The sequence below is a fragment of the Ailuropoda melanoleuca genome, chromosome 7, assembly GCF_002007445.2.
Source record: "Ailuropoda melanoleuca isolate Jingjing chromosome 7, ASM200744v2, whole genome shotgun sequence".
NCBI classification, from domain to species: Eukaryota; Metazoa; Chordata; class Mammalia; order Carnivora; family Ursidae; genus Ailuropoda; species Ailuropoda melanoleuca.
The window spans coordinates 68,526,512-68,538,101 of NC_048224.1; the positions used below are offsets into that span (position 1 = coordinate 68,526,512).

Sequence of the window (11,590 nt, forward strand, 5' to 3'; positions counted from 1 at the left end):
CACTTACTGGCTTAGTAGAACTTTCTGGTAGTGAAAGAACTAGTGTATCAGTGTCAGCTCTGTTTCCCCTGGAGAGAGTTACCACATGCACGGGTCATCTTGACGTTTGTGGGAGTACTGATGTGCTCATTGGGCATTATATCAGCAAGGTCGGCTGTTGCACCAAGTTGTCAAGGACCCCGGTTTCTCCCGGTTTTCCACATCTCCCAGCCATGGGGTGTGATTCTTTTCCACGTGGTCCAGTGTGGTGGCAGCCATTCAATCCCCATTTCAGTTAGCAGAAGGGAGGGAAAGGAGAAGGATGGCGCACGCCCCCTCCCTCTGGGCACTGCCCAGAAGTTGCACACACCATTTCTACAGACACGCCATTGGTCAGAATTTCGTTTCATGTCTTCACCCAGCTCAGCTATAAGGTCAGGAAGTCAGTCTTTTTTTCCCCAGGAAGTCATGTGCCAGACAAATATCTGGGGTTCTTTTACTGTAGAAGAAAGAAAGAACGGATATTTGGGGACAACTGGCAGCATCTTCCCATGAAGGAGCCCCGGAGAAGCATGTTGAAAAGGTAGTAAAAGATGGCAGACCAAGTAAAGCATTCCAGACTTAGAAGAGGTGGATCCTGGGAGAACAGGATGTGAAACTTCCAAGTTCCCATTAATCTACAGGATAAGAATGCCTGCTGACATGGCTGTTTTTCTCTATTGTCTTGTAATGGCGGTCCTCCGATTTTTTGGTTTTAGGATCGTTTACACTCTTAAAAACCTTATTGGCGACCACAAAGAACCTTTTTTATGTGGATTATCATCAGTATTTACTGTATTTGAAATTAAAATTGAGCAATTTTAAAGAATTTATTTATTAATACACTTAAAAATAATAAGCCTATTACATGTTAAAGGAAATAATATACCTTTTATAAAAATAACTGTATTTGTGGAAAAAATACTGCATTAAAGCGATATGGTTTAATATTTTTGCAAACCTCCTTCATGCCTGGCTTATAAAAGACACCTGGAATTTCATGTATGCTTCTACAGTCTGTTGTTTTGATTGAAGTATATGAAGAAAATCCAGCCTCACACCAATATATATTTGGAAAAGGAAGAAATATTTCAATAGTCTTTCCAGAAAATTATGGTATTCTTTAATCCTTCTTTAAAACTTTGCAAATAACCTCAACGAGTGGTAGTTTAACATTCTTTTTAGTAATGTAGACTTTTCATGTTCTGTTATAATAAAATCCCTTCATTTACCTTGCACTGTGACTGGATTTCTCCTCATACATGATTTGGTAACGTCATACATTGGTCACCTCAAAAATGTTGGTTCACTGAGTCATCCTCCAAATGTTAACACATTTCATTATATAATATTAGAAGAATACGTTTGTAAATATCACCGCTGATCTCATCAGCAATGTTTAAATGTTGGGAACTTGTCAAGTACACAGTTTTCCAAACGTCTAATTTTCTTTCACTTGAAAGCCCCAGTTTCATCATTGCCAGTGAAAACTATGAGTTATTTTCCTCAAAGTGACAGGCTCTCTCACATCTGAATAACCAGCTAGTTCACTTGCAGTTCAAACATTCACCAAGTACTCTTCCTTGAGGCAGCTTCTGGTTCAGCACACCCTGCCAGATACGGGCTATGCCAACAGATCTGGCGAAGGACGGCCGTGACTTGCTTCTGCTCCCTGATGCTGAGACAAAGAACATCTTCCCCATCGTGCTCATCCTGGGAGAATAACTGGTTTTCCGTGTGTGTGTGTGTGTGTGTGTGTGTGTGTTAACAAAAACTTTCAACTACTAATCCAGTGGTTCCCAAACTTACCTGCACATTTGAAATCATCTGGGAAGCTTCCCAAAATATTCATATCTGTGTCCCACCATCAGAGATTATTCGTTTGGGTATGGCCTGAGCTTTGGGATTTTCAAAAGATACCCAGGTGATTCTAAAGTGCACACAAATTTGAAAACCACCGTAGCAATCCCTTTATATTACAAAGAATGAGACTAACCTGCTCTGCAGAATTCAGAGCATTCCCCCCTCTCCCAGGGGCAGACAGCTCCATAGCACTTGGGTAGCCGGTCGCCCAGCCACAGGAGTCCCAAGTTCCATCCCTGTCAACACACCTTCTTGGACAGATCTTAACGGAGTAGACAATCCGTTGCTTACTAGTGGGCCATGGTCTGTTTTTCTAAGCATCTAGAAGACCTTTATATTTGCTTTAAAGTTTAAAATAGAACTAGAGTGCCATTTTCTTTCCTCTTGGATATTCCATGAAAAGATCTTAGTGACGTAGTTGAGCCATTGCCAGAAAGAGATTGCTGAACTCAAGAAAATACCATGGAATGCCATTTTTTATTTTATAAAGAAAGAGACCATTTGGTGCTCTGTACTGCCATGAATGTATTTCAGCAAAAGAATCTCTTCAGAAGCTGTTCTTGACAGAGGCCTCAAGAAAGCTGAAATATGGGCCCAGATGACTTCCTTTTAGTCAACATAAAGGAATTTAGAAGCACAAATTTCAGAAATTCGCCCGGCTTCATTGTCCACAAAGCTGTTTTTATTCTAGTCACATTCACATCAGCTGATCTGTAGCCCAGTGTAATCTTTGAGTCCAGGGCTTGCAGAACCTCAGCCTTAATACTTGGAAAGGCTTATATTCTGGTACGAAAAGTTACAAAGATGGAGTTTGACAAAAAATGATTCTTCAGTTTTCTTAACCCCGTCTTAAGGAAAATGGCATTTTGGGGTGCTTTTCTATTTGGTGTGGTGGTCATTCTGGTGATAAGGGGAAAAATCACCTACATCGTTCTTCCATTGCATGTCATCAGCTTGTTGGTTATTTCTCGAGTTTTTGTGCAGGCATTTTTTTTTTTAATTCATTTGACTGAGCACCAGTAGGTATATTAAGAGGCCAGGCTCGGGCAGCAGTAAAGAAGACTCCCTGTCCTGGCCTTGAAGTTGTTAATCCGTTGGTGGATATGGACAAGTGAGCAGGTGAGCACAGCACAGCGTACTGGAACCAGCAGGTGAGGAAGGAAGGGCTCCCATTTCAGAGTGGCTTATAGAGGAGGCTCTTGGTAGTATGTCAGGGCCCCAGAGATCCAAAGCCTGTACTCTATACCTAAAGAACGTGGGGCCCAAAAGGGTTTCCTAAGGCCCCAGCTAGCTAATTGCTGATGAATGATCATCCTTTGCTTTCTCGTCCCCAGCTTAATGCTCCTTGTCCTACACCACCTCTCTTCAGTGTGGTACTGTCCAACAGCACGCAGGCACGTCAGTGCTGCTTCCCACATGCCTTTCAGATCCAGTTATGAAAGTGAATCAGGGAGCCCTGCGTGTGTTAGCACTGGATCATGTCGCTATGGAAATAGCATGTGCAGCTAAGGGAGCAGAAGGCCGAGGACAACAGCCTTGTCGTCTATTCCAGGACACCACCATTCACAGCTCTGCCTCCTCTGATCCTCTTGGCGGCCTGCTAAAGAGCGCAAATACAGAGGCAGATAGCCTGGGATTTCTCTTCGCGGCAGGACCCAGTCTAATGCCTTACATACGCAAGACTCTCAGATTTTTATAAAAATCAGTTAATAGTCTAAGTATATATGTACAAATGTGTCAACTCTTGCCCATTACTTTTGGGTATAGCGTTGGGGCCCGAGTACACTGAAAACCTACCTTGGGCGTCAGGACTGTTGTCCACAGAGTAATGAAGGATTAACAGTCCGGTAATGGCGGTCATCGCACTAGAGAAGAATTTCTCGGGTGGCCACATGCTGTGGCATTTGATTGTCAGGTTATAAACTGTAAGCACCATGGGTGGTTATGGTGGTTGTGGCAGCATTAAGCAACAAAATGAGTTGTCATCACCCACAGCAGCAAGATTAAAAACATTACCTTACCCTTGTTTCTTGGAGAGTTCGGGGTGTAGTCGTGCTTCTTTCTATGGGTGTTATTTTGTACTCACATCCATGACGGTGCAAAGGAATGCACAGAATGGAAGAGAAAGTGCTGCTTGCCGGTGTGGGAGTGAGTGTGGCTGTGGAATAAAGGAGGGAATTGGAGAGCACCACATGGAAACTTGCTCCCACGATCCCAAGGCCTCTATTTTCCTCACCGTAAATATAAGAACCATAATTTCCCAATGCCTGTTGTACTTCACAACTCTCAAGATCAAGTGTGTTTAGGGAGTTCTCTGCCTTTGCCCTAGCCTTGTCCGTGTCGGCCGACTCTCCACTTGACACTGCGTACAGATGTGCTTCTTGGTGCCTGTGCGGGACAAAGAGCCTGTCAGCTCTTCACCTGTGGTTTCTTTGCCTCACTGCTCTAGTGATTGGCCACCTGGTTACACCATGGCGGGCCTTTGTCTCTTTCTGCTCCTTCTTCGCGATCTGGGATGGTGCTGGGAGGGTGGACCTTGGCATCAGACCCCCTGATTCCAATCCTACTAGCTTGGGATCTCAGATAAGTTGCTTTTCTTCTTCTCTTGTCCACCCATAAAGTGTTGGATGGTTAGAGAAATGGAACGAGGTGACATCAGTAATGTAACGGCATGGGGCGATTGCTTCCTGGAAGTCAGTGTCAGCTGTGTTACGATTCCCATTGGCTAGTGATTGCATGCCACTATCTGATGGCTCATACTCATGGAACTATTTTAGAATCCAAAAGTGCCAGGTCTGGGGCACCTGGGTGGCTCAGTCAGTTAAGTGTGCAACTCTTCGGCTCAGGTCCTGAGATTGAGCCCCCACATCACGCTCCAAGCTCAGCCCAGAGTCTGCTTGAGATTCTCTGTCTCCCTCTGCCCCTCGCCCACCTCTCTCTCTAAAATAAATAACGTCTTCTTTTAAAAAGTGGCATGTCTGAACCTGTAGCATGCTAGATATTACTACTTCTGTCCTTCAGCAGTAAAGACAAAAACTATTAAAATCAGAAAGAAAAAAATTACATATCTCTTCCCCTTTCTGTTCTCTAAGTTTGTTTTACAGTCTACTGTTTTTCCTAAATCAAATATGATAACTGCAAAGAGGAAGTGCCTTATTTTGTACACATTATGTTATATCGTGTGCTCAAACAAAAAGAGAGAGATGAAAAGTTTACAATCCCAGCCTCAGTCAGTCCGCGAGTCTCTCTAATGACAGAGTCTCTAGAAACCCACCTCTCCTGGGGCATGCAGAGGCCTTCACAGCTTCTGGGCTGACAGCTTTGGAAGTGAAGTAAAGCGCTTCACTTTTAAAGTTTGCCAGAGCGAGGATGCCAGACCTGAAGTCTGACAGTGCTGTCGTGGGTACGCTCCCGATGCAGTCGTAACCGGCTCATTGTATTTAGGGTTTTATATCTGTATATCCTTAAATCAGCTCTTCCCACATGAGCCAGTGTACCTTCTAAAACCAAAAATAGAAACAGCTGGCCAGGGTGAGAAAGCTGGCACTGTGTGGGTCAGAGCTGCAGACAAAGAAGCAGCCGCTCCGTCCAGTGGCCTAGTCGGTCCCCAACCCCGGCAGCATGTCTTGGGACATAGCTAGTGACGTTAGGGTGTAGATACCTCGAGCAGCCACAGCCTGTTCTCTCACCCCAGGGCTCAGGTGTTACCTCAGTGCAGATACGAAAAGCTCTGGGATGGTGGGTACCTAATGCTAGCTTGTCATGTCATCTCAAGCATGGGGGGGAAATGGCACCAAGAAAGTGCTGAGAAACAAACCAGAAATCAATGAAATGAATTTTTTTTTTAGATTTTATTTACTTATTTATTTATTTGGCCGGGAGAGGTAAAGGAAGAGGGAGACAGAATCCCAAGCAGACTCTTCGCCAGGCACAGAGCCCAGTGCGGGGCTCGATCTTAAAATCCTGAGACCATGATCCCAGCCAAAATCAAGAGTCAGGTGTTCAACCAATTGAGCCACCCAGGTGCCCCAGAAATGAATTTTCTCATGGGACGAATGAGAGGAGAGTAATTTTCTAAAGGGTTAACGTGCAGACCACGAGCAGAGAGTTTAGAAACCGGGACAGGCTTCTGAAATCACCTGCATACCTCACCCTTCAGGGTTATATCTGAAGAGCATTTAGAGAGCTTACACAGTATTAGGAAACGCAAATTACAAGCTCAGAGGTAAGACCCTGGGGAAGCTTGAGATGTCCTGGAAAGTGAAACTCCCAGGTATAGAAGTCTAACCATTTGAAGTACCAAAAAAAATTTTTTTAAGATTATTTATGTATTTGAGAGAGAGAGAGAGTGCACATGTGCACGAGCAGGAGAAGGAGCAGAGGGAGAGGACATCTGGCTCCCGCTGAGTGGGACCCCGCCTCTGGGCTCCATCCCACGAGCCAGGAGACGAGGTCCTGAGCTGAAACCAAGAATCGGAAGCTTAACTGACTGAGCCACCCAGGTCCCCCAAAGTACCAAAACGTTTTAATTTTAACCATTTTTATGAAAATTTCTATAAAATCTCATTAACTTTTTCTTGATGGCTCAGGTTTTGTTTGTTTTTAATATTTTTTTCATTGGGAAACATCAGCTAGCCTGCCCTGTTCTTGATTAGCTTCTTATCCCAGGTGATTTGAGACTTTAGGATGTTACCTTGAGTTGTAATCAAGGAGAAATCCTTGATGTGCTGTATATATTCTTTTTCATGAAGAGAGAGTGAATAATAGTAATAATATAGGTCCACAATCCCTTGTTTAAAGCCCTTGAATCCTGCTAAGTTTCTAAGTTGAGAGATTTTCACATTTTAGAAAGGTATGTAAGCACATCCAGTGTGCGCTACGAACGCCCCCACGGGTACTTGTTCAACACATTACCAGTTCTGCCCCCACACATTTGAATGCTTATACTAAATGGGATAAAGACTAGACATAAATAGCCCAGTGTCATGTTAGGCCAGGTTTGCTGCCAAACGAGTTTCAGCATCATATAAAGAACCTGATTTTCAAAGGTTTTAACATTTTGGAATCTTGGATAAAAATTATAGACCCATCAGTGACACTTATTGAAGATTACCATGTGCCAAGTACTGTGCCAAGTACTTTACGCAGTATCTCAATAAATCCCCCCAATAGGTCGATATTTCTACACTTCTGTTTACAAATGGGGAAAACTGCTGCACAGGGGAGTTCACTAACTTGCCCATGGTCACACAGCTAATTAGTAGAGCTAGGATATAAACCAGAGCTAACATGTACCAGTGCTCGTTATACATTAGTATTCTAAGCACTCACTCATTTGATCTGCAACCATTCCATTAAGATAGTCACTGTTATTATCCCACATTTAACAGATAAGAGGCAATGGGGAGACTATATAATGTGCTTAAGGTTCAGTCCGATACGTAGTGTGATTTCAGAGCCTGTGTGCCCAGCCGGTACCATGTTGTATGAGTTTGTAGCAATGAAACAACCAGCTGCGAGGTTCAGCAAAATGAGTTACCACACTGAAGGCCAGAGCAGTTCTCTCCTAGCGGATTTCCTTAAATGTCAGCAGCACTGTTAGACTCCTTATACTGTGATATTTTCACTGCAGATTTTATAATTTCTTTTTATAGAATCATTTACTACATATACCTCCACATCTCCTTGCAACCACCCCTCTATCTCATTGCCCTGCCTTATTATGAGTCTAAATAAGCCCTTACTGTCATTTCTAAAGCATGTCCTGGCGTGTTCGGGAGAAGTCACTCTCAGCACCCCCACCCCCAGCAAGTAAACCAAATTCTCTCCAAGCTGCCCTTGACTCTGCACCTGGAATAGACTCTTCGGCACAACCAACATTAAAAATCCCATCTCTAAGGTTAAAAAAAAGAGATGTAAAGGCCACTTTTCTGGTGGCTTGATTCTAGAAAGTCCTCTCATTCTCTGAACAGCTCTTTTGGTGGCTGTGTTGAGTCAGTGGGTCACACTGGCTGCTGGAAGCTAGTGAGCGTCCCCGCCAGCATGGCCCCCGCTCTCTCAGCAGGAGCTCTGTGTGTGTCTAGCAGAAGAGCTTTGTTCGTCTCGGACGAGCATATGGTGGTAAAGATGGTCTTACGTGGAAGATCGCAAAGTAGAATGGAATTCACCAGGCGTTACCAAAGGTTTTATTTTGATTGTTGCCCCATCTGGCAATACTCGCCTTTCCTCATTTGTCTAATCCAGAGAAGAACTGACCAGTTTTACCAGCACTGAGCTGGCCCACTCCAAGGAGAAGACTCCAGAATGCCTCTGGAACTGGCTGTACATAGCCTCCCAGAGCCAAGAGACCCATGTGGCCCATTTACTCGTATAAACAAGTCTTCTCCTGTGCTAAGCACGGGGCCACGGTTGGCAAAGCGGGCCCACTAGCTTGTTACATTCCGTGCTGAGGCGCACTGTTGTCCTGCCGACCAGCCGTAGCGCGCTCTCTGGTGACATCAGTGTGTCGTACTCTTCTGACTCTTGACTGAGTTTGCAGGCGTTCAGGTTTCCTCTCCAAAACAGTGCCTGAGGTCCGTGAGAGCTTCTGACACCACTGACGGCAGAGCAGGGCGGCCTGTCATCAATGCCTCCCTGATCGCGCGCAGCGTCCTAACACCGATGCGCCTCCGGACGCACAGGTGGCTCTGCCTTAGGACCACCGACCAGCATCATGCTGGTCCATGCGCTGTCTCTGGAAGCTCATTGAAGCCTCATGTGGCTCCAGGGAGCTACGTGGTGTTGCGCCCCAGAACATCAGATCTGTGTCACTGCCTTTCTTCTTCACCCCTCATCTCATCCACTGTGGCTTCTAAAGTCCAGCGCTAAGAGAAAAACAGAACCAAAACTCCAGTGTCGCTACCGCCTCTAAGTGTTCCCACTGCTCCTGCTGCACTCCGCTGCCCTTTCTCTCTACGTTTCTTTTCCTCCTTGTTCTAGTTCTTTCCCTCGTCACTTTTCTTGGCCTGAGCATGAAGCACACGCTGCACATCGAGTGCCTACGGCACCTTCGATTCTCCTCAGGTATTTTCTCTGTCCGTGTAGGCGCGGGAACTGCTTATTTGCTACAGGAGATATTTTCTTTTCTTTTTCTCCACCTTTGACTTCCAGATTTGATGCCATTTTTGGTTGCATGAGCTGGTCCGACCTCCTTGCAGGTGGCCCGAGGCTGATGTCTGCTCATATTTCACTGATAGTGTGCTAGACACTAAAATCACTCCGGTGAGGCACGGGTGGATTGAGTTTGGAGTATTGTGTGGGATTCTCTTTTTTATCACAGTTTGACACAAAGGTGGAGATTATAGAATCCTACATTCATTTTTGCTTAAAGCCAGCCACTCTGAGGATCGGCATCCTCCTAAAATAGCCCATCACGTGACAGACAGCTGAAGGCCGAGGGAGATATGCAGGTTCTCAGCTGTGTGGGGTTTTCTTCCCCAAAATGAAGCTTTCATGCGCTTGAAAAAGAAAACAAATACTGTAGTATATACCTAAGCATGTAAAATAATAATTTGATTAGTTACGTCTTGTCTCTTGGGCGAACTGAGTCAGCAGCTGCCTAAATATACACTGCACAGATTCTGCCCCAAAGGCTGGGCCTATGTGCAGTGCTCCCCAACAGAACTCAAACTAGAGCCTCACACCGAAAGCGTAAGAGATTCTTTTAAAAGTAAAGTGTGATTATTGCATTTGTATAGATTCTTTGGATAATTTTTATTTCTGGAGTAGAGCATTTGGCCCCAGCATTCAAGATGTAGCAAGAGATACTTTTTTTTGCTCCTCTGAGAGGGACTTCACTTTCACTCTTTGGTAATTAAAAACAAGCCACAATCAGTTTAGCTCAACATGCAGATGATAGTCAAATTGGGCATTTATTATTCAAGGAGAAAATAGAAGTGATTCCGTGCTTTCACATTGTGGCCAATACCTGCGCCTACTTAGCAGTGGGAAAGTGAGTCCCAACAAGGAAGAAAGGGGCGAGGTATTCATAAGGACTTCCAGCTCGGTGGTCCCCGGAATTCCAAGTGTCTTGCCTTTTCCCCCTTGTACTCCGAGTTTACACTAGGTGGCATGCAAGGAAAGCTGAACACGTGCAGAAACTTGATTCTGCGGACACAGAGTTCCTCGGCAGGAACCCGTGACCGGTGGGTGCCGCTTTGGAGCGAGCTATTGGGTTTGAGATGGTTCTTTCTCTTTTTTCCCTCCCCAGGATGAAGTGTCCTCTCGCTGGTACAAATAAAAGATTTCTAATTAACACAATTAAGAACACGCTGCCCTCCCATAAAGAGCAAGACCCCGAGCAAAAAGAGGGCAGCAAGGAACCCGCGAAAAGCCAGAGCCAGAAAGAGGAGAGCCGGAAGCAGCAGAGAGGCCACCCCTACAAGCACGGCCTCCAGGCCCGGGGCGGGGGCCGCCGCTCCCCGCACAAAAGGCGCAGCAGCCAGGAGAAGTGCGAGAAGCGCCCCACCAAGCGATGAGGCCGCCGGCCCCCCGCGCTGCTCCCTCGGGGACGGACCTTGAGCTGGAGAGCAGGCCCCTCGGAGTGACTCTGATAGTCGGGCTCGGCTGTTGTGACAAGGAAATGAGTCCAAAGGGACTTGCCCTGAAGGTGTCGAGGCAAGTCTCAAGCTCCTAGAGCCGGCCGCCCTCCTCTACACGCGTCCTGTTTTCCTTCTCTCTTGTTTGGAAGTTGGTTTCGAAATAAATCTAAAACTTCAAGTTTTCAGAGATTGTTACGCTAGTTGCGTTGTTTTTTTTTTTTTTTTTTTGATGTGTTACAATTGTGGTCATTTCTCAGATTTTCTCAAAAAATAAAACCCTTGTAAATCCTGTACGTTATCTTTTTGGATGATGAATTTAAACTTCAGAAGTCATCCGGCCAGTAACCACAGTCAGGAAAAGAGGTGGCCCTTCAAGGGCTAGAAATTTACCGTGAAACTCTTTGCTTTGTTTTCCTGAAAGTGAGCGATGTAGGAAATTTTCAAAATGGGTTTGAATCTAGTGTTCCGTATCAGTAACCGGAGGTTAAAAAACTGGCCCTGTTGTTTCCTTGTGCATTCTCAGACTCACTCCTAAGAGCAACTTTTCTGTATTTAATTTTTTGGGGAATATGTAAGTTTTAAGTGGTGCTTTAAAAAAGAACCCTCAAAAGTTAAAATTAACGTAATTACTTTAGTGCTATGTCTTATTTAGCTACAGACCTGTAATACCACTCTTAGTATAGTTGTTTCAGAAATCTTAATTTTAAATAAACGTGTGTTTTCAACGCCTTTGGCTGTTTTTTCAATATCGATGTTTCTCTGTTTTAACGTGCAATTACCAACCTCTCAAACCTGTATTCTTCCTTTCATACTCAGGAAATGTCACCAAGTTCCCTCTTCCCCGGTCCACAAAAGGAAGAAGAATCTGTCCCTCTGTCCCCCCTCCCAGTTTTCCAAAGCGTCGAAGCTTATGCCTGGCTGCTCCCAGATAATCACTCACCACCGCCTGTTCCCTGCTTCCTGGCAGCCAAGAAAAGCCCTTTCTCAATGTTAGAAAGGAGCACATCCGAAAAGTTAGCTTCGGGGTGTATATAGAGAAACTAGAATAGACCAAGCACTGGCTTTGCCCATCAAGCCGCTGGCCACCCCCTCAGTCTGCTCTGAGCTAAAAGCTCAGAAGTGACAAACCC

At 45.1% G+C, this 11,590-nt stretch overlaps 1 protein-coding gene across 1 annotated transcript in view; it reads left to right on the top strand.

Annotated features, from left to right (window-relative positions):
- Positions 1-11,189, top strand: part of LOC117803067 (protein POLR1D-like) — a 43,512-nt gene extending 32,323 nt beyond the window's left edge. The window contains exon 3 of the mRNA XM_034665008.1: positions 10,130-11,189. Coding sequence (XP_034520899.1) covers positions 10,130-10,397 — 268 coding nt within the window. The 3' untranslated portion in view covers positions 10,398-11,189. The remainder of the gene's footprint in view (positions 1-10,129) is intronic.
- Positions 11,190-11,590: the final 401 nt, after the last annotated feature.